The 27559-nt window shown below is 45.5% G+C and overlaps 1 protein-coding gene and 1 long non-coding RNA gene across 7 annotated transcripts; one reads left to right on the top strand and one right to left on the bottom strand.

The window, feature by feature from the left end:
• The first annotated feature begins 2208 nt into the window (after positions 1-2208).
• CLTA (clathrin light chain A) lies at positions 2209-22530 on the top strand. Of its 6 annotated transcripts, none has more exons than XM_073881349.1 (7): positions 2209-2556; positions 8338-8375; positions 10607-10724; positions 15460-15571; positions 19933-19986; positions 21092-21127; positions 22086-22530. In XM_073881349.1, exons 1-7 carry the CDS (start codon positions 2340-2342, stop codon positions 22255-22257), a joined length of 747 nt encoding a protein of 248 aa, XP_073737450.1. In that variant the 5' UTR covers positions 2209-2339; the 3' UTR covers positions 22258-22530. The 6 variants fall into 6 exon arrangements, with proteins under 6 accessions (XP_073737450.1, XP_073737452.1, XP_073737453.1 ...); XM_073881351.1 differs by lacking the exon at positions 22086-22530 and adding an exon at positions 21649-22073; XM_073881352.1 differs by lacking the exon at positions 19933-19986.
• On the bottom strand, positions 12988-27559 carry LOC112809648 (uncharacterized). The gene is made up of 3 exons (XR_003204630.2): positions 23654-27559; positions 23256-23355; positions 12988-13223 (listed from the first exon to the last, which is right to left on the bottom strand). It is a non-coding gene; the product is annotated as an uncharacterized lncRNA (long non-coding RNA).

The following is a 27559-nucleotide window of genomic DNA, read 5'->3' as shown; positions in this document are numbered from 1 at the left end:
AACTTCTTGCCCAACTTTTCTGGTTATTTGCAGCAAAGAGTTGGCTGTAGGCAATTCTGCCCACCATTGCTAGAATTAGAGCCTTCTTTCCTAAATGTCAGACTGATTTCCAATATCCTGTTGAACGCCTCAATTATCTAAAAGGTCCCTTGTGCTCAGTAAGAAGTCACACTGAACTCTTCATCTCTTGCCTCATCCTACTCAACTGGCTTTTCCTGTCCTATTTCTGTTCGTGGTTTTCTAAGCTATAAACATTGTCTGTGGGGGCACCTGCGTGGCTCAGTCAAACCTTTCTGCTCAGGTCATGATCTCAGGGTCTTGAGATTGAGCCCCGCATGGCAGGCTCCACGCTCAGCAGCAGGGAGTCTGCTTGAGATTCTCCCTTTCCCTCTGCCCCTCCCCCCAGCTCAGATTCTTTCTAAATTAAATCTTTAAAAAAAAAATATTGTCTGTGAATCTCTTCCCTCCTAAATGCTGTCACTTCCCAAGTGCTCTGTACATTACCTCCATTATTTTCCTTCCACAGGAGCTCTGTTGAAATATCATCCTTGGCCCCTGTCCTCTCCTGAACCACTGCAGGTTCACTGCAGCACCTTTCCTAACTGAACTCCCTGCTTTCCGAACCCTCTCATACGCTTACACTGCCTGAGCTGCCAGAAGATTCTTTCAAAACAGGGTTCTAAGTTATTGCCTGCTTAAAGTCTTTCAAAGGCTCCTTATACCCCCTGAAATTCAGGAATAATCCTCACCTGGGTACTCAAGTCCTCCCTGAGTTGACTCCACACTTGTCTTCAGCTGTATGGATTTACTTTCAGGAGTGAGTGCTGTCTGTCCCTCAGCATTCAACAGTTGCCCTCTTTAGACTCTTTCATGGTCATCCTTTCCCATTATCCTCCGCCCAGGGCAGGAGAGATTGTTTCAAGGAAAAGATGAATGTGAAACTACTTCCTATGTTGTGGATAATTTACGTTAGGGATGAGCATTAAACAAGAAGAGGGAGAAGAAAACTGAGTGAATTGCAGGCCCTAGAATTTTAAGTTTCTTAAATGTTTTTCTTCAAAACTGTCCTATGTTCCATACTGAAAATGACTAAAAATACATGTTTTAAGCAAATAATTACCACTTTTTGTCATTAAAGCTACATGTGTATTTTAAAAAACCACTTTCCTGTCCCTTGCTATCTCTGGAGACTTCTTTGATCGCTGGTTGACTTTTGCTTTTTTCCTTTTGAGGGGGTGGTGGTGAAGGAGAAAGATCCTCCTGTTGGCCACTGCTTATCTCGGCAAGAGCTCGATAACAGTGATCACCCATTATCATTTCTATGGTGTAGACAAAATCCCCTGATGTAAAATACTGAACGAATTTTACAGAAAGCTCCTGTTTTCCTCAGCTGACATAAATATGTACATACAAGAGGCTGTACAATTACCGAGGTGCCCAGAAGACCTGGGTTTCCTCTTGACCACTCCCTGCGTGCTAAATCCCTTCCCAGACGGGGGCCTGTTCCAATATGAAATTCCTAGGTGATCCCTAAGCAGTGTTGTAGTTCTAGAAACTTCTGTCTAGCCCTAGAAAGATGTACTGGCTGCAAAAGGGCTTTGGAAAGGAGGGATATTCGCCCTTTTATAAACATACGGTGGGGTTGAAAAACCAGAGTGGATTTGCAGGAATTTTTAATTACGTTTAAGTCAGGCGGCTCTACAAGAGAAAGTAATCCAGGCTGGGTGAATCAATTAACAAATACAAAATTTTTAATAAAGCCAGTACACAGCCGTGAAAGGATTCAGTCTTCCCAAGGAGACTGCGAAGGAAGCAGTGTAGGATTCTCGTTCCCATTTCACAAACGAGCAAACGGGGGTTCACAGGAAACCTAAGCAGCTTGCCTCAGTCAACCGATCGATCCGTTGCCGCCCTCACCTCCGGCTATGGCACTTGAGTCTCCGCATAGGTGGCAGTCCACGGGCAGGGCAGCCCCAAAGGCCAGGCAGGGAAGGCTGCTTTAAGTCAAGGCACTTCCGCCTTTCTCGCGCTTCGCCGGACTCACCACCCTCACAGCCGCCGAGGCCCGAGTCACGAGTTTTCCTCGGGGGCCTACCCCTCCTCCTGCTGATTGGGTAGTTCTTGAACCATCGCTGTCCTCTGATTGGTTGTTATCCCTTCGGCTCTCCAACACCGCCTACACCAACCGGATATAGGGGCAGGGTTTCCGCTTCCGTCTTCTCCCTCCCGCTTGTCGTCGGATCGCGGTCGCCGCCACAGCAGCCGCTGCGGGGCGCGGTGTTGGTGGGTCGGTCGGCGTGTCGCTCAACGTCGGTGTCCGTGCCGTTGAACTGCCCGCCATGGCTGAACTAGATCCGTTCGGCGCTCCTGCCGGCGCTCCCGGCGGCCCCGCGCTAGGGAACGGGGTGGTCGGTGCCGGCGAAGAAGACCCGGCCGCGGCCTTCTTGGCGCAGCAAGAGAGCGAGATTGCGGGCATTGAGAACGACGAGGCCTTCGCCATCCTGGACGGCGGTGCCCCCGGGCCGCAGCCGCACGGCGAGCCGCCAGGGGGTCCCGGTGAGAGTGCGGCGGCGTTTGGGGCGGGAGGGCTTGTATAGAAACTCGGCCCAGAGTGGGTCTGAGGGCTCTGTGTCACTCTTGTTTCTTGCTGAACCGGGAGGTTAAGGAAGAGTGCAAGGAGAAAAACGAGACCCCGGCCCAAGTCATAGCAGAAACCTAGGTTCGGGAAGCCTTCTCAGTGGTATGAGTATGTTTGAGTGCTCCCGGACGGGGCAGAGCGAGAAAGCAAAGAAAATAGGGTGACAGGCTGAAGAGCTCGAAGAAGCCCGTTCAGTCCAGGAACTTTTCATTGAGCACTTACTGTGCTTTGAGCTTGGCCTCTGAAACACAGCCGCATTGGCGCAGTTTGGCCAGACTTAAAGGCAAGCCTGAGCCCGGCACAGAACCAGTTATTAGGAAAGGAGAGCAGAAAAAAATGAGAATACTAGTATCATTTTTGAGATATATACAAACAAAAACGGCAGTGCAATTCGGTATTTAAGCACTTCAGGTGTACAGAATGTTGGATTATGGGGAGGAAAGGAGGCGTGAATAGGGAACTCAAGAAGGGTGTTCTAATCCTGGAGGAAGAAACTCCAGCCAAAGAAGGATAAGAGTTTTACCATTTGTCGAACGGATTATGGCCGGGATTTCTGGAGCTCTACTTCCTCTAGGAACAGCTTTGGTAGGCAGTGTTGCCTAAGCAGAATTTAAGATTAGCCTGAACTAGTCTTCTAAAAAGTGAATAGAGAATGTAGGGTGGCCTTTTCCCAGCCAGACTCAAGCAAAGACAAACAAACAAAATGAGCAGTAGGCTGTCAGTGTGACCTCTGAATGCCTTACCTGTGTGTGATGCTTTGAATTACAGTGGGAGGAAAAGATGAGTGGAAGGGACCTATTCAGTAGAATGAGGAAGTAGGAAATTAGCTGGAAGAAATGAAACCTGGGTTTTCATTTACTTAAAAAAAAAAAAATTCTAATTAAAGGAGAACAGGGCACCGGTGGGGCAGATAGGAGTGTTTGTACTACTCTAACCTCAAACCTTAAGGAGCCAGGCAGATAACATAAATGAGAGAAACCTGCTGGGAATGAGATACTACGGAGTGTTGGAGACTGAGGTTTGTTTTTTTTTTTTTTTAAAGGTTTTATTTGAGAGAGTGAGACAGCACAAGTGGGGGGAGCGGGAGAGGGAGAAGCAGACTCCCCGCTGAGCAGGGAGCCCGATACGGGACTCGATCCCTGGACTCCAGGATCATCACCTGAGCCGAAGGCAGTCGCTTAACCAACTGAGCCACCCAGGCGCCCTGGAGACTGAGGTTTTGGTGCACTAGAGTTGTACTCTGTGAAAGCATTCAGACTCAGAAATCTCAAGTTACTGTGCAGCCAGGCGGAGCCATTTTTTGAGTAGGGGTAGGGAGACTGCTCCTTTGTAGCCTCTGAGTTTTTATCCTGTACCATATTACCTCCTAAGCAAATTAGCCCTCCAGTAAGAATTTACACGAGAACATATGATACACCTGAAAAATGCGAATTACAGCAAGCAGGTTGGACTGAACCAGGTTGTGGCTGGGAGATGAAGTTGGCTTTAAGTCAGTAGGGTTTTGTTGTTGGGTGATGTTTATTAACATTTGCCTGAGAATCACAAAATTTACTTCTTAGATCCTTAGTTTACTTTCCTCATTTAATATGAGAAAACTTAGGAGTCCTGCAGAGAAATGACTTAAAAAGGGCCAAGTTCTTAGCTATGCCCCCAGTTTCCCTACCCGTCGACTGTACCATATGCTGTTGCAGTTGTTTCCGCAGGGGTATCACGGGACAAGAGATTGTCATTTCTCAAAGGCAGTGTGGCTGCCTTGGGTAGGACAGAGTTAGAATCAGGACCCATAATTAGAAAACTGTCCTGATTCAAGGACAATGTCACTCTTGCTTACAGTTGTATCTCTAGTGCCTAGCAGGGTGTCTGGCACATAGTAGATAGAAAGGTATGAACAAAAATACCAGGTCCAAGAGTCCTGTAGAGAAATGACAAATCTTGATGATGAGCAGTTTGGAGAGGTGAAAGGGTAGAGTTGGATACACAGATCCCTTGTGCGTTAAGCTTTCAGCAAAGGGAAGGAAGGGATGACTGCTGACTTAGTTTCTAGGAAGGACTTTCTTAGTGAACTAAGCATTTAGTGATTTAGAGCCAGACCTCTGACAGTGTAATTGAGGTTGGCACTAGTGCAGTGGTCAGCACTTCCTTTGGGGATTAGAGAACTAGTTGGACACTTACTTTCTTTGAAAAGAGGCACTCTAGTGGTTGAGATTCTGTGCTCTCCTAGACTGCTTGAGTGTAAGTTTAACTTTGTGGTCTCAGGCAGCTTCGGTAACTGCCACTGCCCTGCCTTAGCCTTTTCACCAGTACACGGTACAGATAGATACCACATAGGCTTACTAGGACTACAGTAGGACCTGTGAAGTGCTTACACACAGTACTTGGTATATTACTGCCACGGTACCTGGCTATCCTCTTATTCCTTGGGAGTAGGAAGAGAGAGGCATTACAAAGCCTGTAGGCCTTGGGGTGTGCTGAGGAAACATTTAGGAGAGAGCCCTGTATCTGATATGTTACTATACAGAGATACATCAGCAGGAGACTCTAACAGATGGACGAGTAGCCTGGGGGAAAACTCCCATGAAGGATGGGAGCAGGCAAAAACTGGAGGGCCCGAGCCTTGGAGGATTCCTTCAGTTGTAAGGAGATCTGGACAAGGGAGGTAAGTTTAAAGGTGGAAGGTAACCAGCTGAGTCTAGTGGCTCAGATACTGAGGAAGAGCAAGTAGTCAGGAAGAGGCCGCTTAAGTCTAGAGCTGTTGTAAAGCCCTCAAGTATGAGGGCCGAGGAGGTTGGAGAAAGGGATGATTAAGGAGCTCCAGAGAGAGTACGGCAGTGAGGCACCGGTTGTTGTTTCTGACAAGCCTTTCCTTGGAGGAGGAAGAGAGGCACGTGAATTAAAGGAAAGCCTTCTGGAGGAGGAGAGTAACTTTCTTGGTAGCAGTGGTGGAGAAAAGTTCGGGGAAATTTCATGCTTGACAATTAGTACTGTACGCTTACCTCATGCCAGTTCTCTGTAGCTGCAGATTCACGCAGTACCTGCAGGCATCGTATTTCAGAAAAGAAAGCATCATGGAAGTTAAGCAGTGTTCCTAAGGTAGCAAGCTAATACATGTCTCCACTGGGATTCATCAAACCCACATCTGCTTGACTTCCAGTGCATGGGCACCATGGGAAGTCGAAGGTGGGTTTGGGACAAAATTTCTTCTCTGGAAACTTACTCTGGCCCTTGTTTCTCTCTGGAGTTCCTGAGATGCCCCAGAAAGGTTCCTTCTGGAGCATCAGGTTGCTTAGCCTGGTTGTCTTAAGATGTCTTTCTGTATGTTTTGTAGCAACAGGCAGGTCTTTGACTTGGGCCAGTTGAATGTCAGTACAGTAACTAATAAGAGCTCAAAGCACTTGCCAGTGGATTTGGATGAGTCTTTGGTCATAACGGACAGGCAGCATGTGACTTAGGAGGTATGGGATGAAAATTGCTTCTAGTTTTGTGTATGGTGTAGTGATCAAAAGCTCTCCTATTGGGAATGGCCCTGGGCTGGAATATATTAACTGGATAGTTGGTGTGTTAAATGTAATATATTAACCAGAGTTTAGGCCTAGGTCTGGCCATGCTAACCATTATAAGTTCTAGGAGTCAAAATTACCTCTTTTCTATCTTACACAAAAATAAATTCCAGGGGGATTAAAGAGAGGCATTTTTGGGTTTTTTTTAGTACCAGAAGAAACCATATAAAATGACAATGGGGGAGGGCGCCTGGGTGGCTCCGTTGTTAAGCGTCTGCCATCGGCTCAGGTCATGATCCCAGGGTCCTGGGATCGAGCCCCGCATCAGGCTCCCTGCTCAGCAGGAAACCTGCTTCTCCCTCTCCCACTCCCCCTGCTTGTGTTCCCTCTCTCACTGTGTCTCTATCAGGTAAATAAGTAAAATCTTTAAAAAAAAATGACAATGGGGGAATAATTGTAATATGAGAGGACAAATAATATAAAGTGAATAGAGATCAAAAGATAGCAGAAAAATGGGCAAAACTCAGACAATTCAGTAAAGAAGAAAATCAAACGTCAGCTGCATGATTACCTCACAGGAAAAGAGATTGGCAGGACAAAGCCACCTAAGTTTTCTCCCTGCTGTCAACTTAGCAAAAATTTAAAAACCTAAAACTCCATCTTTAGTATTCACTAAGAGTCTGAGAAATGGGGCGGTCATGTGCTGCTGGTAGTAATATAAATGAGACACTAAAAGGGGGCAAATGGTCGGCATTTAGAAGTTTTTAAAATGTATATCCCGTGACCCAAGAATCTCTCTCTTGAAGGTCGGCTGCTGGAGGGTCTTCAGGGCGACCAGCATGGTGTCAGCGTGCGGGGCAGCTCCGGTGCTGCCCACCGGGCACGGTCTGTGCTAGCGGTTCTAGATGAAGGGATTTCTTACTGAGAAGCAACTGAATATGCCCCCCAAATACTTGTATCAGTTTTTGAGCACTAGGTGCATCTCTTCTGTCACCTTCCCTATCCCACCCCATGCAGTAAGTTTGGAAAAAAAAGAAATTGGACAAATAAGTAGTTTGAAGTAGTGTGAAAAAAAATTTGGACAAAATAATGGAAGTCCTACATAGTAGGTAGTAAATATGGGTCAGCCAACAAATCCAGAGTTCAGAATGTGTAGGCAGAAGCTAAAAATGGTGTCTGTATCAAGGCTTTCGAAAGGATGGCAGGCGGCCCTGTGCAGACTGCCTCTTTGTGATGGCTTCTGGGGCAGGGCTTAGGATGCATACTTATCGGGCAGCTGAATGACTGAGACACTGAATGGGTTAAAAAAAAAAGGGGGGCGGGGGAGCCTGGGGTCCTGGCAGATAGAGCAGAGCGTGCTGGATGTAAAGGCTGCCCTCCTCTCAAGCAGGCCCAAGATTGCCAGATCTTCTGTCTGCTTGCCCTTGCCCCAAAACCTAGACATCCTGAATTTGTGAAGTTTTCTGACTTAATAGTGTGTGTTTTAAATGTGTTCAGCCTGTGGACTACCATTTTATGCTATGTGGATTGATGGTCTCTAGGTCTTACTTAAAAAAGATCATTTCCACATTTTTCAAATGGACTTTCTCATTTAGCTCATGAGTGAATTGTGCCAGTAAGACTGGATTGTACACCACACTTTGAGTTTTTTGTAACTTGTATCCTTGAAAATACTTAATTTGGTATGCCCAAATCTTACTATCCCAGACTAGTTCCAGGGGTCTAGAGAAATTAGCTCAGGAAGTCTCAACTGTAGACCCTTAGGTCTACAGGCACAGGATGGAGAGTCCTGACTCCCAAGAAAGCACCTTGGTTTGAACATGAAGCTGCATGTCCTTGGCTCACTGAATGATTCCAGGCCCCACTTTGCCTTCTCCAGAACTTTCATGGAGAAACACTGTTGCTCTATGAGACTCTTCTGCCAGGCATCCATGTGTTCCCTCTCTAGGGTAAAAGATCAAAAAGCTTTTGAACTGGGGGTTTGGTACAGATTTGTCCATTTTGGTGAAGTAATTTGTGTATAAGCACATCTTGGTTTCATTAAACAGGAAGTCGTTCATTTTTCTGTCTAGTGCGTAGCACAGGGATAGCATTAGTATAATTTACGGTACCTGAGGCAGATAGTACTGTATTAGACTGGTAATGCTTTGGCCCAGCATTTGACTAGTCCTGACTGACCAACTGAAATTTTATGTCTTGCAGATGCCGTGGATGGAGTGATGAATGGCGAGTACTACCAGGTACAGAATACTCTGATTATGTTAAAAGATAGTGGTTGAGTCTTCCTTTCTTGTGATTTGAATTGATTGACCTAGAAAGGACCCCACTCCTTTGACTTTCCTAGATGTATTAGTACTGGGTATGTTACCTGCTAAAATGGAAGGATTTGAAGAGAAGTGACATTGATCATTCCTTTAAAACATTACTGACCTGGCCCTAGTATTACTGATTTTACTCTCAAGAAATGAGCTTTCAGGGGCGCCTGGGTGGCTCAGTTGGTTAAGTGACTGCCTTCGGGCTCAGGTCATGATCCTGGAGTCCCGGGATCGAGTCCCGCATCAGGCTCCCTGCTCGGCAGGGAGTCTGCTTCTCCCTCTGTCCTTCCCCCCCCTCTCTCTCTATCTCATTCTCTCTCTCAAAATAAATAAATAAAATCTTTAAAAAAAAAAAAAAAAGAAATGAGCTTTCATGGTGATGATAGCAATGGCTAATTTAAACACTGTGCCATGCACTGTCAGGCACTGTTTATATTTACTCTTTAATTCTCTCAATAACCTGGGGGACCTGTACTATTATTCCTGTTTTACAAATGAAGAAACTGAGGCACAAAGTAGTCTAAAAGTAACAGAGCTGGTATGCAGTGGGGCCAGCATTTGAACCTTTGAGATTGTCTTGGGGGAAGGGGGGCTGGAATTTGTGGTGACTGCCATTATTTTCCCTCTATATCACTAGGCATTGAGTTGCCAGCCCAACTCAGATTAGCTTAAACACAAAAAGTCTTACCGGTTTATATAACTGAAGTGTCCTTCAACCAGGACTCTCAGTTCCCCTGGGACTCTGGCTCTGCTTGCTAAGTGTGCATTTTTGTGCTCAAGCTTTTTTCTTGGTGGTCAGATGACTACAGCACTTGTGGGCTTCTCATGTGCGTGACATGTTATCTAGAACAAGATGGGGGTTTCTCCTCTTCTCCCAACCACCCAGCAAAAATCTTGCATTTCCTTCTGGAACAACTGCAAGTAGTCACTACAGCCTGGGGAAATAGCATGATGCTTTGCTTATGCCTGGGTTTCTGCCCATCCCTCAACCAGTTCACCGGCAGGAAGGATGTTAGTCTAATTGTTTTAAACCAAGGATGGACTAACTTTTTCGTAAAGTACCAGATAGTAAACATTTTAAGCTTTGTCGTAACTGTGTCAAACTACTCTTGCTGTAATGTGAAAGCATCCACAGACAGTACATGAATGAATGCACCTGGCTGTGTTCCAGTAGAATTTAATTACAAAAACAGGCAGCTGGCCTGGACTCTAGTTTCCAGTGCCTGGTAGAACTTAGCCCTTAGAGTGAGACAGAATGGGGTTTAGAACCTGGCTCTACCTCTTATTAGCTGTGAAGTGGACATGTCATTTCTCTCTGCCTCAGGTTAGTCCCATCAAATGTGAAATGAGAATCAAAACTTTGCAAGTTGCGTGGGAGATAAAACTTTTATGTGCCTGACACATGGAAAATGTCAATAAGTTAGTTACTAATACTTTCAATAATTCTTCCATCTTTTTATAGTCTGATTAGGTGAACCTGGAATTTATTCCCTAGTTCAACAGGTGAAAAATTTTCTAAAGATTAAATTCTATTTGAGTTTTATCAGTTTATTAGCTGTCAGACCTTACCGACTATAAAGAATCTGCCCCGCATTCCCCCCCCGCAACTTGTGACTCCTATTTGCTTGCCTTTTTATTCTTTTTCTTGGTGTGACTAGTGACTACATGTTTTCTTTTGGACTCCCTTTTACCCAGAAATCACCTGTTTTGGTTAGGTGGTATCAAGCGCTCTTTTTCCTGCATGTAATAGCATTTAGAAGTTTTAGGTTCTAGGCCTTGCTGTGCAGTGTATTTACCTTTGTTACTTTGAAGATCCCACATGAGCTGTGTGTCAAGTGAGGACACTAAAATCATTAACACTGTTTCCTAGTCAATCCATGACCCACCTCCCCTGTTTTCCTCTCTCCCACTTCTGTCCCAGTTATTAAGAGGCAGGCTAACAACTACTCTGCCTCCCTTGTGGATTGTAAGGATTAGGTGCAGTAATGTTGAGAGCTCCCTATGAGCATGTAAGGTTGTGTTGTTGCTTTTAAGGTAATCCTTTAACATGTTAAAGTGGCCATCAGTACATAACCAGGGGTGTTCTACCGTGTATGAAGCGCATTTCAGGAAGGCGTGTTTGGTACTGATAGAACACAATTGTTTTTTGTGTTAAGGAGAGTAATGGTCCAACAGACAGTTACGCAGCTATTTCACAAGTGGATCGATTGCAGTCAGAGCCTGAAAGTATCCGTAAATGGAGAGAAGAGCAAACGGAACGCTTGGAAGCCCTTGGTAAGGAATCTTTTTCTGTCTTTGGGTGTCTTGTTTTCAATGGAATAGTTGCCCTTGACTCTTAGCCCTTTTTAACTGGAATTAGCCATAATGTCCTTGTCTAGTATTTGGGAAGATCTCTTCCTCAGCCTGAGGGGTCACAAGGCCACCCACAGGGAGATGCTTAATTACAGGCCATTTTGTGAGGAATAGGGCAGCTCAGAGAGCCACCACCAAGTGCATCCTCTTGGGAAGAGCAGAGCAGAGCAGAGTCCTGAGCTTGCAGTGAAGAAAGAGTAGGTTCAAGGTCCAGCCTGAACTCTTCGAGCTGTGGGCACTTGGTGGTTCAAACCTTGTAGAGTTTGTTTCTTCGTCTGTGGGGTGAGATCGGTGTTACCACCTCCAGGGTTCGTCTGAGAATGTGTTTATGAGAGTGTTGTGCAAACTTGAAGGTCTCCGGGTAAGAGACTTCAAGGTCCATTTATCATTTCTAGGCTGAATTTAAGGTAATGCTTTAAGAAGAAAATGTGAAGTATGTTAGGAAACGTGTACAGTTTGATTTTCCTACTCTAATACCCCTGTAAGCTAAGTTTGTATGTTTTTGTAAGTGAGGAAAGTGAGACTTCTCGAACAAGTTTTTGAATCACACGGCTGAGAAGCAGTAGCGTCAGAACTCAGCTTATGTCCGCCCTGCTTCATAGCCCGTACCCCCTCCATCCACTAGCCACAATGCACGTCGTGTACGCTGTCCCGCTGAGACCAGTGCCAGCCGGCCTAGCCTTTGGTGAGGAACTGTGTGCGTGGGCTCTTGCTTTTGGTCAAGATCAGGAGACTTGGTATCTGTATGTAGGTGGGTTGCAGAGGTATGGCACAGTGTGGAGATAAAGCCATGGGGTATTCTTTCCTCAGCTTTTTATTAAATATTCAAACACAGGGGTGCCTGGCTGGCTCAGTTGGTAGAGTGTGCAACTCTTGATCTTGGGGTCGTGAGTTCAAGCCCCACATTGTGTGTAGAGATTACTTAAAACTTGAAATAAAATTTCAAACCACATAGTTAAGGGTAAAATGAACTTGTGCGTACCCCCTTAGATTCAGTGATTAACATTTTGCCATATTGGGTTATCTTTATGTAAATGAAGCATGTATGTATGTATATGTTTTATACACACACATTTCTGATCCACTTTCAGATACATCATCTGTTTCATGCTTAAATATTGTATATCTGGAAATAACGATGTTCTTCTGTGCACCAACAACGTCAGCATTATTAGTCCTTCATGGGAACCAATGAATTAGTAAAAACTGACTCCTTGTTTTTTCAGAGAGGGTTAACTGACACCTAGAAGTAGGACCCAGTTAGTGCCAAATCTGTTCCCTTTCCAGCCCAATTTATGTGGCTTTCAGAACAAAGGGCACACTTCTCTTTGGACCTTTATGGCACTCTCCAGTAGAATTTCTTGGATGGAAGTAGTACAGATCTGTGCTGTCCCGTATGGTAGCCACTAGCCACATGTGGCTCTTAATCACTTGAAATGTGACTAGTATGACTGGGAAACTGAAGTTTTAATTTATTTTAAGAAGTAGCCACATGTGGCTAGTAGCTACTGTACTGGATAGTGCAGCTTTAAAAAAAGATGAAAACTGTCTTCATGAGATGCTGGTAGCTTTAGTCGTGGCCTGTTCCTTGTGTGTCTCTTCTGAGTGGGCGGAGAGGCAGGACTTTGCTGGTACTAGTATTTGTCAGATTACAGAACCCAACTTTTATCTTTTCTCTTTCCCCGAAGTTTAGCAAAGTTTTCTGCTCCATGGAGAGAGTACACTTTGGTCATGTTGGGGTCTGGGAAAATTGCCTCCCCCCGCCCTTTCAGTGATCAGATTGGGCACTTTGGGAATATTCCATGAAGTGTTGTTTTCTTAAGATGCTTTTCTGAAGTCAAACATTGGGCTTTGCAATTGAATTAAATTGGTCTGTGAACTAGGTGTTTCTTCAGTTTCCTCTTTTTTCTTTGCAAAAGCTGTGAGAACGCACAAGATGCTAAATATAGAGAAACCAGTGTGCGTGGTTTTCAGCTTAGCTGGTGACTGCATTCTCAGAGTTTTCTTTTCCATGAACAGTAAGAAGGACTGCCCACGAAGATGGCTATCAGTGTGCCCTGTTCCCCAAGGGGACTCTTCAGCTTTCCCTCCCTCTTCTCATGCCCAGATGCAGATTATGTTGTCGCTTGGATCTTTGTCCTACTGAGCTAAGCATTTAAGAACTCTAAATTCCGTTTTTTTTTGTTTTCTTTTTTTAAGATTTTATTTGAGAGAGACTGAGAGACCACAAGCAGGGGCAGGGGGGAACAGCAGAGGGAGAGGGAGAAGCAGGTTCCTCGCTGAGCAGGGAGCTTGGTGCAGGGCTCAGTTCCAGGACCCTGGGATCATGACCTGAGCCAAGGGCACGCGCTTAACCAACTGAGCTACCCAGATGTCCCAGAATTCTAAATTCTTATTGCCAGTGTCACTTTTTTAAAAAATCTGTAAAAGCAAGAAGACAATTTAAAGGGATGGTTTTATGCAATAACTACAATCTGTGCAGATGGTTACAATTTTTGTTCAGATTAATTTTTCAGAGATAAATTTCTGTGCTATTTTATTCCTAGTATATTAAAACTTTAAAAAAATCTTTACAAAGAAAGGAAATACTCTCCTATTAAAAAGCAGTGTTTCAGAAGTGATTTCACCACTCTTGAGAAGGAGATTTTAACCGTAGTATTTTTCAGTTTCTTGTCCACATGCACTGCCAGCCCACAGCATCTCCCACCGCATCCTAGCGCCCTCCATTCCACTTCTGCTTAATGCCATGGACACATATCAGAAGTCTGCTGTATAGACTTGACTCATCACTGAGTAAAAGAATTCTGAGTGGGGCGCCTGGGTGGCTCAGGTCATGATCTCGGGTTGTGAGATTGAGCCCCATGTCGGGCTCCACGCTGGGCGTGAAGCCTCAAGACTCTCCCTCTCTCCCTTTGTGGGTTCCCCCCATCTCTCAAAAAAAAAAAAAATTGATAGGTCACCTCTGATAAGTTAAATAACAGGGTAACAAGTTCTTTATAATCTGAAACTTTGGGGGAGTTTCTAGCTGCGAACAAGCTATTTCCAGTAGTTACAGACACAGCCTTCTGCAGGTTGTTACTGTAAGATGTTCTTGGAAAGGACCTAAAAATGCCCTAAAGTGCTTCATTTCTTCCCTTCACTCGCCGCCACCACCACTGCTTTCTACTCTTCCAGGATGCCTAGCTAGTTACAGGTTGGGCTCTGGCCCTGCACTGTCCAAACTCTTGTCTGGTCACTGGTGACCACCTTCTAGTCACATCTTGTGATTGTTTCTAGGTTTGTTTTCCTTTCCATCCCTCCCTTTGGAGGCAGCTTAATGAAGAAAGAACGTGTAACCTTCAGAGTCAGACCTGGGTTTGAATCTTAGCTCTGCCACTTACTTTAGGAAAGATTCCTCAGACTTTCTGAGCTATAGTTTTTCTCAGTGCTGAACATGGGTCTAGAGTTTACCTTCTCGGGGATTGTTGTAAGGATTAAAGGAGAGGTCTGTTACAAAACACCTACCAGAGAGGATGCTTAAGAACGTGTTTCAAGTGAAATCTCGGGGTAACTTTAGATGCCACCTGCAGCGGTAGCTATGGCCTGCATTTCTATCTCTTGCTATCTACTGACTTGGTCTTTTTAGCTAGTTGTCATATTTGAAAATCCAGTCTGGCAAACTTGCTAAGTTTGTTTTCTCTCTCATTCTAGAACCTTCTGGATAACTGCTAATGATTCTGCCACCCCACCTCAACCCCCTGCAATCCTCTCCCTTAGAGCTTCTTTAGTTCTGTCCTGGCCCTGCCACAAACTCACTGTGCAGTCTAAGCAGGAGTAGATGTTTTGTGGTCCCCTCAACTTTTAACATCTATGTTCTGTTCCCTGGTTCCTGAATCCTCCCTTCCTCTGGTAATTTTAACAATAGCTTTCCGCTTCATAGAAGCGTTTCCGCCATGCTTAGTTAAGAGAGTGCCACCTTGTGTTTTACAAAACCCATCGATCAGCAGAGTTGGGGTCTTATAGTTTGTAAGAAGATTTTGTTCAAATATTATCTAATATCAACAGTCCACCCTGAACTAATATTGGCAGCATAATTATTAAAGAATTCTCCTGGGTGTCTGGGTAGCTCAGTTGGTGGAGCACCTGATTCTTGATTTTAGCCCGTGATCTTAGGGTCCTGGGATTGAGCCCCGAGTTGGGTTCCACACTCAGGGCAGAGTCCACTTAAGACTTTCTCTCTCTCCCTCTGCCCCTCTACCCCTGCTCTTGTGCGTGTGCGTGCTCTCAGATAAATCTTAAAAAAAAAAACAAAAACAAAAACCTTTAACTGCTTTTTCCCTAGTTGGTGCCCCCAAAGGCTTTTTTCTGTGTATCCTTCTCTCCCCTACCCTGAAAGGAAACCCCAAAACTGGTGAATCCACTAAGATGTCAGTGGACTGAGAGAGAATATGAAAGAACTTGGATAGAATCACTGGGATGAGAGACTGGATGTACAAATAGGGAAATAGAATTTTGTCTTCCCTCCTGATTATTGTCCTTCCAACACACACACACACACACACACACACACACACACACACACACACACACTCAAGTTTAATAAGACCAAAAGAAATTGATGGAGCAAACTTCAGTTTGTGTTTTGTTTCATTTGTGTTTCTTTTCCTTCCCTTCAAAGATGCCAATTCTCGGAAGCAAGAAGCAGAGTGGAAAGAAAAAGCAATAAAGGAGCTAGAAGAGTGGTATGCAAGGCAGGACGAGCAGCTACAGAAAACAAAAGCAAACAACAGGTCAGTCTCCGGTGCTGCTGGCAACTGCTTGTTCTCCAAGATTGAGTCACGTTCATTTCTGGCAGCCGGTATAGTTCTCACAGGTGCTGCCTGTTACACGAAATGTCTCTGCAGTTTTTGGAAAAAGTACTTGAAACATAAAGGTTGCAAGTCTCTTGGGTCTTGGGAGCATAATTCAGCCTGTCCTTTAGCCACCCCAGTTGTACTGGCTTTAGCTCTTCAGCTAAGAGTTTGGTTAATCTGTATTGTTTGTAATAGTATGAAACAGCAAAAGGGAAAGTTATTTCATGGATCAAATCCCCATGTGGAAATGTAACCCTGAAATGAAGGGCCACTTTCATGAATATATCAGGGTCTCAGTACTTCTGAGGTGATTATAGACTTGGTCATGTTGCATCCCCTAAATACAACCCTGTCCTCTGAAAGCTGCTTTACAAAGGGGTCTGGTAGCAGGAACCATGTGTGTGATTAGGTAGCCAAGGATGTTCCAACATGGTGACTTCAGAATTAAGGATTCTCTGGGTACTTCCGTGTCTAGGAAAAACTTGAGTGGACTTTTTTAAAATGCTCTTCAGAATGGACTCACTTACTGAAGATGAAGTAGTTGTGGGGAGAAACCAAGTTCATTCTCCTACCCCCACTGACTGGCACCTGTGGTCTGGACTACTCCATGCTTAAAGTCCACTTGGAAGTAGCTCAGAGAAAGGTAGAGGCAGTGCTGCTGGCCCTGATGGAGACCAGTGGCTTCCTGCCCTGCTGGATTCAGAGCCCAGCTCTCACTCCGTGGTCACTCCACTACCTCACTGGAAAGAAAGGCCAGACTGGGCCGGGGGTGTTTGTAATTGTCAGGGCAAAGAGCCATAGGTTCTTGCCCTCAGAGGCAGAAGTTGGTTTAAGTGCTCTTGCCTCTGTTAGCTTAGATGGAAATGTGTCAGAGAAGAGGGAGTGGACTGCTTTGCCAGCCAGAGTGTGTTGCTTATTAAGGAGGGCAACAATAGCAGAAGAGATGGACTGTTCTGTGCAGTAGGCTTCAGCTACCGGTCTCTGGCTGGCCAGCCTGGGTCCTGTCAGCTGCCCCTCAGATGGCAGGCTGCAGCCTGTGTCCGCTGGGGGATGTATTCTCCAGTTCCAGGGGAAGCTCTGTAATATGGTGGGGACTGCTCTCCGCTCTTGGTGCAGAGTTGCTTGGAGGAGCATTTGGTACCAGGGCTTCTCCTGAGCTTGTGATCAGTTTCAAGTGCTGACAGGTCCAGGCTGCTTTATTCTCTGCTCCTTCAAGATGATTGACCCCAGGTACAAGTTCAGATCTCTAAAGGGAGATGAGCGGGTGCTTTGTGCAAGCCCTGATCTCTAAAGGGAGATGAGTGGGTGCTTTGTGCAAGCCCTCTGTGAGGCCCCGTTGATCCAGCAAGTTGCCCATGAGTCATTCTGCCCTGAAGTACTTGGTAAAACCAGGCTGACCCTCCCTGTTCAGGATCCCTGATGGGTAAACAGGCTCACATATAGATTCTCAGACGTAAAAAATGACTGTGTCAGGAATAGGTTTCTAATTGCAGTTTTGCTCAACTGTATCCCTTCTGTAAAGAAAGGAGCTGTCTGTATACAGCATCCGTTGTCCTTGGAGCAAATAAGCATACCTTTTTTGAGGAGCTCAGTCACCAAGGCTTAGTCCCTCCAGGCCTGGATTTAGGGCTTTGGTACCTTTCTTAGAATTGTAGAATGTTGAGTTGGATGGTCTCGCATAGATGAACCTCCCAAGCTCTGGACAGGGGAAGAGACTTACACTTGCCACTCACGGAGAATGTAGGGCTTTTCCCAAACCAGGTCCCTTGCCTTGCAGAAACCTTGAGGCACAGGGCAGACTCTGTGTCAAACTAATGGCACACTGGCCTTTGTCACCAGGATTCCAGGATAGAAGGGATGGTTTTGATGCTTTATCTGACTTACTCTTCATGGGCTGGGGCAGGAGCCATTTAGAGCAACCGTGGGGGACTTCTTCCAGTGGTACACCCCCTCCCCTGGAGATTTTGACATTGCTGACCACTTCCCCTCCATGTTTGACTCTCTAAACAGCATCCCATAGGACTAAAGGAGTGGAGTAAGTCCTTTTATATATGTAAAAGAACTGTCTATAGGTAAATAGTGAATCTCAGGAGAAAATAGAGTGTTCATTTCAAGTATCGGTCTTCCTCTCGATGACTTTTGCAGCAGCTGGATGTTTAGGTGGCACACAGAGCTAAGGCAGAGCAAGCAGTTTGAGAGAAGATGTGGTGGGGAGGCTGTTACTACGAGTGTATCATCAGGCCTCTTGCCTTCTAGATGCCCTGGCCTAAAACCTCAGGAGCACATCTGTGCCAGGCATGGTGCTGGGCAGTGGGTGAATGAGAGCAGATCTTGCCTTCATGGCATCTGTGGTCTGGTGTTCCTCTGCAGCTGGCATCTCCTTCCTTTTATCCCAACTTGGGGCCCAAATATTGCTGCACAAGAGCCATGAATGATTAGTGACAGCCTGTTGGGGGGCAGGGGGGACACTCCATGGGAGCCAGTAGAAACATTACCCCTTTTACAGGGAGCTCTGGTGCTAACTTTTTATCTTTCAAGATTTATAAAAGTTTGGGGAACCCCTGATTCTCCATGATGGCAAATATTTTTTCCATGCCCACTGGGCGCTATTAATGTGGGTCACTGCTTGAGCACCCTGTGGTCAGGCCTACATTCCACCACCACCCCCACCCCCGTTTCCCTCAGGCTTCCCTGAGGATTGCTGCTTTCAGGCCCCTCTGATGAGTGAAGAACAAACAGCTAGAGGGGCCGCCTATGGTGATCATGGTTTTCCATTTGCTCCATTTGTCTGTACCTGGATGGGGCTATGCTGTCACTGACGAGTTCCATAGTCTTGGGGCTAGCTGCAAAGGAGTGAAAGCCTGCCATTCATCAGGCTTTTGTTGTCTTAGTGATGCCTTGGACTGTAGTCATTCAACCTTTATTTTCTTTGAAATCGATTATGTTTAGTCCTTTGTGTAAACTATAAGGATTATGGGTTTACAAGCGGGCCTGCCTTTCCTTTCCCACCCACTCATTCTCTCCACAAACAACTCTGTTTTCCTGCTGACTTAGAGTTACAATCAGGCTGTTCTTTTTGCTTTCTTTAAATTTCCACAAACCACCACCTATGTATAAACCAAAATGGGAAAGAAGGAAGGCTATGTGTGAATTTAAATAAAAATAAACAAAATTACTAGAATTTCCCTTCAAATAAGGGAGCCTAGGCTAATAAGCAGGCATGATCATCCTTAAAAATGTCCCTTCTACTTATGTGTCCCAAACCAACCTGGCAAAGGACAGGGTAAAACTCCTGGATGGAGGTACCCTGCCCACCCACAGTGGTTGTGGTGGGCTGGCCGGGCCAATAAGGTCTAAGCGAGCCTGTCCCCTGGGGTGGAAACTTTTCCACCCAGCATGCCCCCCCTTTCCTTTTTGTCCCAGAGGCCTGCCATTTTGACCCATGTATGGTATGAGTTAAGAGTTAAGTGAAGGTCTGGTTCCTGGGCTGCACCTTGTGACAGCCTGACACTGACAGCCTCAGTCCCGTCTGGCATGGACTGAGCAGACCATCTTTAGGGACAGACAGGAAGCCAGAGCCAGGACTCTTGGCTGCAGTTCTTTGCACCAGACCACTTGCATCCAGCAACTTTTACCTCTAAGGTGGGGATTTTGAAATGACCACATCTGTTCCCAGATGACTGAAAAGTGATCCCATTCAGTCAGGGCGGGGAAGCAGGAGTCGGATAATCCAAGACAGAAGTGGCTTTGGCGCGTAGCGTGATGGCTCATGAGCTTGCCAGAGGCTGCAGGAAGGTGGCCCAGCTTCCTGAGCACCTGCCAGCTGGGGGGCAGCATTACTGTCTGGTAAAAAGAGCCAGGCAGGCTTGCTTGGGAGTTCTGCTGCCACCTGGGGTTGAGCAAGGGGCTTCCTGTCCAGGCCTCCTGTTACCTGTAAAGTGTTGATGAGAACACGGTGCCCTATGTTGTCGGGGTTGAGGATTGGATCAAGTGGACGCAGTAGCTCTAAAAGGGCTTCCCTGGAAGTGGGTGCTGAGACCTGCTCGCGGTGGCAGGGATGACGCTGGGAAGGGCTTGGCAGGGCTCACCCGGGAGAATCCCCAGGGGGAAGGTCCATGGGGAACCTTGCCTGCTGGAGTCTCCAGCACTTGAAGCCTCCCTGGGTGAGCACCCAGCCTTGGGAGCAGCGCCCCGGAGCACAGTCGTGCCTCTGTTATGGATTTGAGATGTTTCTGCCTCTCAATGTTCTCTCTTTTTTCCTGCCTGCTTGCCTGCCTTTTGGACCTCTTGCTGTCTAGGGTGGCAGATGAAGCTTTCTACAAACAACCCTTCGCTGACGTGATTGGTTATGTGTATGTTGCAAAACTAATTCTTTTTCCTGTTTTGATTCTTTTTGTTTAGAGTTAATGCTCCTGTTATGTCACAAGTTCTGCTTTCTAAATATTTCAAACTGGCACTCTGGGGACTGCCTAAGAGAAGGTTGGGGATATGATCCATCGATTGTCTTGTAGAAGCGTGACTCCCTTTAACTCTGAGAGCCTTTTTTCCACATTTGGGGTTTTGGAGGGAAGGAACTGGATTCCCTTTTAAAGTGTGGGTCATTTGTGACCTGGTTGGGGAAGGCTTTGGGACTGGGGTTGCTGCCACCACTGCTGCCCCCCTGCTTGGGAGCCAGGCGGGGCAGCACTTTCTACATTTGGTTCTTTTGAAGAACATGTGGGGTTGGTTGCTACTCCCTTGGGAACAGAGGAGGTTGTCTCATGGGGGGGGTGGGGATCCTGTAACTGTTTCTCTCTCGATGTGGGAAATTGTTTAGTGGCCAGCTTCTGATGCCTATCCCCCCACTTTAGCACAACGAAGCCCCAGCTTTTTAAGGTCGGGATAGCCAAAGCTGTCTGATAGGCCACGATGGCTTTTTCCCCCAAAGAAAACTGCATCTTCTCTGGAAAAACATTTGACTCTTGTATTCAAAGCAGTATTGCCGAAGAAGACTTGGAAACAATGCTTGCTGTTTCCTCAAAAATTAGGACTCCATTTTGATGTAAGGGAGATGAGGGTAGTAGAAGGACCACAGGTGGGAAGGGTGGACGATAGGTTCCTGTCTGTAGAGCGTCTTATCTTAGGGCCTGTGACCTCGACATGTTCATCCCTTTAGAATACAGAGCGGGTTTTCCTGGGTCCCCAGATGCATTTGCAATGAGATTTGTGAAATGCTGGACTTACAGGTGGTGTTGGATTGATTTTTGCACATTCTCTCTGGCGTAGAACTGGAGACTGGAAAGGTCGAGTCTGGGTTTGCTGGGCAGCAGGGTGGCCCAGCAAAGCCAGCTGCACGTTCCCAAGTGTAGATGGAGTGGCAAGGGCATGTCTAGCTTACTGACCATCTGCATTGAGCTCATTCTCATTTTCTATATCTGACCTAAAGTTTCTCTCGTTTCTTTTCTTTTCACCTTTAAGCACAAACATAAACCATCCTTGCTACAGCCTAGAACAGTTAAGTAAACCTTTCTCACTGCCCCTAACTGTGTGTGCCATGAAGTGTTGTAGTGGCTCGGGCTGCAGCAGTGTTTGCCACGGCCATCCTTGTAAGCGTGCCACCCCTCCGTCCCCACAGACCGGTCATCTCCATCGCTTTCGCTTTGCCCGTGATGCTTGTTGGAGTAGATGAATAGAGTGTGTCTTCCCTCTTTCCACTGTCCTTTCAGGCTGTAACTCCCACCAGTTCCCAACTGGGGGTGGGCTGACCTTGATGGGAAAGAATGTTGGAGCAGCCTCCTACCCAAAAGCAGCTAACATTGATTGGCTCTTTAGCCATTGGGCACCCCCCCCTTCCAGAGCGTGCCCTGAGTGGCCCAAGGCACCTGACTGGAGGGAAAATGGCCAACTTGCAGCTCAACTGGAGAATGTCCTAACAAACCCCCTTCCAGAATGGCTTTAGTCTCTAGTGCCTGCTGCTCGCATGGGAGCTGTGTCTTGAATTCCTTTTGATCTGCCCTGTTTCTCTCTGGTCTTAGGAATAAATCCAGAGGCTATCGTGCAATGACCGGTGGGCTTTTGAGAAGTCTCTCAATTCACTTGAAACTCAGTAGAGCCCGCCATCAACTCCTGTGCACATTCTTGACCGGCCTGCTGCTTTGCTCCTGTTGCTGAAGGCAGTGCATAGCTGGCTAAGGACTTGCTTTTTTAATGCTCTGTATCGACAGAGCGCCCTGAACCAAACACCTGTATTCCAACATTTTACACAGCGGTCCGGGCACCCTGTGCCTAGGAGAACTGGCCACGGGTCTGCTCCCGAGTCTGACCTGAGCCAGGGGCTGTTCCTCTTTGGAAAACCAGAACGCAAGGAAGTCAGGCATGAAGAGGCAGTCACTTCTGTCACAAGGCAGCCGCCAGGTAGCTCACGGGGGAGGGGGTTCTGCATTAAACCAACATATTGTGTTGTTGCTTCCAGGGCAGCAGAAGAAGCCTTTGTAAACGACATAGACGAGTCGTCCCCAGGCACTGAGTGGGAACGGGTGGCCCGGCTGTGTGACTTTAACCCCAAGTCCAGCAAGCAGGCCAAAGACGTCTCCCGCATGCGCTCTGTCCTCATCTCCCTCAAGCAGGCCCCCTTGGTGCACTGAAGAGCCACCCTGTGGAAACACTACATCTGCAAGATCTTAATCCTACTCAGTGAAGCTCTTCACAGTAATTGGATTAATTATGTTGAGTTCTTTTGGACCAAACCTTTTTGTCTTTAGAGTTGATCATTGTTTGTGATTGCATGTTTCCTTCAGCTCTGTTCTTGCTGGCAGCCAGAGAGGAGGGGGAGGAGTTGGGGGGGGGGAAGCCTCCCAAAGGTAACCTCAACCTCTACTTTTGTGCATTATTCTGAGAATAAATTTGTTTCAAACAAACATGAAGCTTCATTACTGATTTCAAGACCTACTGCAGCTTGGAGAGAGATTTTAAGGGATGAAAACTTTCCTGTTACCATTTCTAGGACTGCAGAGGCACAGCCACTGAATGTCCACCCCTGCCTCCAACTCCGAGAGCTCCAAGTTAGTTACAACAATTGATAGTAGGGTTCTGTGGCTAAAAATTAATCTCTCATTGCCCAGCTGAGATAATAGAGCTGGGAAATCCCCTCACCAACCCAGACATTTTCTCCCAGCTGGCTCTTGCCACTGTCCTCTACTTTAAGGTCTTGGATAGTATTTTTCAACAGGGGTCTCTCTGGCTATATATTATTCCTTCAGATTCAGTCAGTAAACCTGAATCAGGGTGGTGTTACTGTGTGGCTAGTCCCCTTACTCTGGATTCCCACAGTACACATGGGGGTCTATGCCAGCCCTAGCAACTCTATTTCACTTGTCAAATCCTTCAACTAGGCCTTACTGGCCAATACACTAAGCACCTGTGGTTATTTAAATAAAAGTACATTTCTAGCCCTAGATCTCAAACACTCAATGGCAACATGTGGTTAGGTAGCATCCCAACTTCACAGCACAGAACATTTCCATCATCACAGAAAGTTCTGGACCATACTGATCTACACAATAGGTACCACTAAGACCCTGTGCTCCATTCAGGCAATGGTTCGAGCAAGTAATAAAGCCAAGTCAAATCTGCTTATAGTTACCTGATATTTCCAAGTTGGAGACTCGTAAACTCCTGTAATACCGCTCAGAAGGGTAGGTATTGGCAAGGAGAATCTGCCATCTCTCCTATGGTAATTAGGTCTGGAGGGAAGAGGAAACTTCATTACTTCTCTGCCTGTGTGTTCCCTGCCCGCACCCCACCCCCCCAAAGCTTCTTAGTTGGGCATTCTTTGATCTGGCTCACATTTCTGGCCTCTTTGCTCACTCCTTCCCTTTAGCCACTTCTGGTTGCAACCAAGTAATCACTCACTGTTCACCAACCATTTATTCCTTCAAAAATGTCAGTCCAGTTTAAGAATCAGCTCAAAGGTCACCTCCACCAGTGCCTTCCCTTACCCCCCTCCATGAGGTCCCATGGCTTCTACCTGGGGCAGCTTACCTTTTGGTATTCTCTTGGTGGTGTTATCTGGACTAGTCTTGGCCTCCCACACCAGAAGGCTTCTTGAGGGTAGATGTGGCAGTTTTAAAAGATCAGTAAAGTCTGATATTCCCTAGATCAAGAAGTGTGACTGGTTAATATGACAAAAGTACGGCTATGAGACTTCCAAAAGCTCCATCATAAAAGGCAACACAGCTTACAGCTGGTTTGTTGGAATATGCAAGCTGTGTAGGCTGGTAGTCCTTGTGTCACCACATAAAACTAACACCCTGAAGCCACATTCTGTGATGAAGCCCAAACCAGCCCACACAGACCCTGAAATGACAGGCAGAAATGCCTGGCCAGTCCCCAGTGTTCTAACCTCCTGCTACTCTGGCTCTAGCCACTGTTAACTGCAAATGCATCAGATACCCTGAGTCAGAATTGCCAAGGAGAACCTTTCCTACATCCCTAATCCATAGAAACCATGAGAGAAATGATTACTGTTTGAACCTCTAAGTTTTGAGGTCTGTTCCACAGCAGTAACTTCGAACTGTTTCTGATGCCTCCATTACCCACAGGGGGCTCCATAAAAAGAAGGGAGTTGGTCCAGGAACTCAGTGTTCAACATTTAAACTTCTTTATTGGGGCCACTTTGCTTTTTATGTCAGATTTTAAAAGTTATTTAACACAGTATTAGAAGTTCTAGCCAGAGCAATTAGGCAAGAAAAAGAAAAGGCTGTAAGTCTTGAAGTAAAGCTGTCAGTATTTGCAGATAACATGGCATTATATATAGAAAACCCTAAAGACCAAAAAATGTTGGAACTAATTCAGTAAAGTTACAGGACACAAAATCAGTATACAGCAATCTTTTGCATTTCTGTACACGCACAACAAACTAAAGAAACTAGAGAAATTAAGAAAACAATCCCATTTACAATGGCATCAGAAAGAACAAAATACCCAGAAATAAATGTAAAGATGTGAAAGACCTGTACGCTGAGAACTCTCAGAGATTAACGAAGGAAACCGAAGACAAATAAATGGAAAGATACTCCATGTTTACAGATTGGAAGAATATTAAAATATTCACACTAAAAGCAACTTAAGAGAATCAGTGCAATCTCTCAAAATTCCAATGGCATATTTTAAAACAATCCTAAGGGGTGCCTGGGTGTAGCACTCGGTTGAGCAACCAACTCTTGGTCTCATCTTAGGGTTGTGAGATTGATGCCTGCCTCAGGCTCCGTGCTCAGCATGGAGTCGGCTTAAGACTCCCTCTCTCTCTCTGCCTCTCTTCCCCTGACCAAATAAATAAATCTTACAAAAATTAAAACAATCCTAAAATGTGTATGGAATCCTAAAAGACCCCAAATAGCCAACATAACCTTGAGAAAGAACAAAGCTGGAGGCATTCTGTTCCCTAATTTCAAACTATATTACAAATCTATACTAATCAAAACAGTATGCTCTAGATCAATCGAACAGAATAGAGAGCCTAGAAATAAACCCATGGATGTATGGTCAGTTAATTTATGACAAAGGAGGCAAGAATATATAATTGAGAAAGACAGTCTCTTTAGTAAATTCTGTTGGGAAAATTAGATCACTATCTTAGACCCACACAAATTAACTCAAAATGGATTAAAGACTTGAATGTAAGACCTGAAACCAATAGGCAGTAAGCTCCTTGACATCGATCTTGGTGATTTTTTCAATCGTACCCCAAAAGAAAAAATGAATAAGCAGGACTTGTTATCAAACTAAAAAGCTTCTGCCCAGCAAAGGAAACCAACAAAAAGTGAAAAGGCAACCTGATGAATGGGAAAAAGTATTTGCAAATCGTATCTGCTAAGGGGTTAACATCCAAAATATATTTAAAAACTATAAGGGCACCTGGGTGGCTCAGTCGGTTAAGTGTCTGCCTTCAGCTCGGGTCATGATCCCAGGGTCCTGGGATCAAGAGCCCTGTGTCAGGCTCCCTGCTCAGCCGGGGAGCCTGCTTCTCTCTCCCTCTGCTTGCCTCTCCCTCTGCCTGCTGCTCCCCCTGCCTGTGCTCTCCCTGTCAAATAAATAAAAATCTTTTTAAAATAAAAACTCCTATAACTCAGGGCACCTGGGTGGCTGAGTCAATTAAGCATCTGCATTTGGCTCAGGTCATGATCCCAGGGTTCAACATGGAGTCTGCTTCACCCCCCTCTGCCTCTCCCCCTGCTCGTGCTCTCACTCTCTCAAATAAATAAAATCTTTAAAAAAAATAAAAAACTCCTGTAACTCAATAGCAGAAACTAAAAACCCAAATAAAAATTAGGGGATCTGAATAGACATTTTTCTAAAGATACACAGACGGCCAACAGAGGAATAGATGCTCAATATCCCCAATCAGGGAAATGCAGATCAAAACCACAAATGAGCTATCACCTTATACCTGTTATAATGGCTATTATCAAGAAGACAAGTGTTGGTGAGAATGTGGAGAAAAGGGAACCCTGTGCTGTGTTGGTGGGAAAGCAAATGGGTGCAGCCACTGTGGAAAACGGTGTGGAGGTTCCTCAAAGATTTAAAAATAAAACTACAAGAATATGTGTATATAGACGTGTATATACAAATATGTGTATCTACAAATTTTTATACATTTTCTGTATATAGATATTTTTTCATACGTACACACACACACACACACACACACAATGAAGTATTATTCAGCCATAAAAAAAGAACAGAATATTGCCATTTGTGACATGGATAGACCTTGAGGGCAAAGTCAGAGAAAGACAAGTACTCTGTGATCTCACTCGTATGTGGCATCTAAAAACCAGAAACCAACAACCATGCTCATAGATAGAACCAGTAAGAGACTGGTGGTTGTCCAAGGTGAAGGGTGGGGAGGGAGTGGGTGAAATGGGTAAAGGGAGTCAGAAGGTACAAATGTCCAGTTATAAAACAAGTCACAGGGAAGTGATGTACAGCATGGCAAGGCCTCCCTTGTAGATGGTGCACGCTCAGCTCCCCAGCACTGTGACAGAGAGAACATCGCAATACCGTGAGTCAAATGAGTTTTCTGGTTTCCCTGTGCATATAAATGCTTATACTGGTCTGTTAAGTGTGCAAGAGCATTATGTCTAAAAAATTTACATACCTTAATTAAAAAATACTAGCCATCATCTGAGCTTTCAGCGAGTTGTAATCTTCTTGTCGGTGGAGGGCCTTGCTGTCGAAGTTGATGGCTCCTGACTGATTAGGGTGGTGGGTGCTAAAGGCTGGGGTGGCTGGGCAAGTTCTTAAAATAAGACAATGAAGTTTGCTACATCAGCTGACTCCTCCTTTCATCATGAACAATTTCTCTGTAACATTTGATGCTGTTTGATAGCATTTTACCCACAGAATTTCTTTTGAAATGAGTCAATTCTCTCAAACCCTGCTGTTTTATCAACTAAGTTTATGTAATTTCTAAATTCTTTGTTATTTCAGCAGTCTCCACGGCATCTTCATCAGGAGTAGATTCCATCTCAAGAAACCACTTTCTTTGCTCATCCATAAGGAGCAACTCCTCATCTGTTAAAGTTTTATCCTGAGATTATAACAATTCAGATATATCTCCAGGCTCCAGTTCTAATTCTAGTTCTTTTGCTATTTCTACCACATCTGCACTTACTTCCTTAAGTCTTGAACCCCTCAAAGTCATCTGTGAGGGTTAAATCAACTTTTAAACTGCTGTTCCTGTTGCTATTTTGACCTCTTCCACAAATCTTTTTTTTTTTTTTTTTTTTTTAAGTAGGCTCCATGCCCAGCATGGAGTGCAACGTGGGGCTTGAACTCACGACCCTGAGGTTAAAACCTGAGTTGAATCACGACCCTGAGGTTAAAACCTGAGCTGAAGAGTTGGACACTCAACCAACTGTGAAACACCCGGGTGCCCCATGAATG

This window comes from Callorhinus ursinus, unplaced genomic scaffold, assembly GCF_003265705.2.
Source record: "Callorhinus ursinus isolate GAN/ISIS: 27379988/994484 unplaced genomic scaffold, GSC_fseal_2.0 scaffold42, whole genome shotgun sequence".
Taxonomy (NCBI): Eukaryota; Metazoa; Chordata; class Mammalia; order Carnivora; family Otariidae; genus Callorhinus; species Callorhinus ursinus.
The sequence above is the reverse complement of the archived record's forward strand: the minus strand, read 5'-3'. Positions and strand labels throughout refer to the sequence as shown.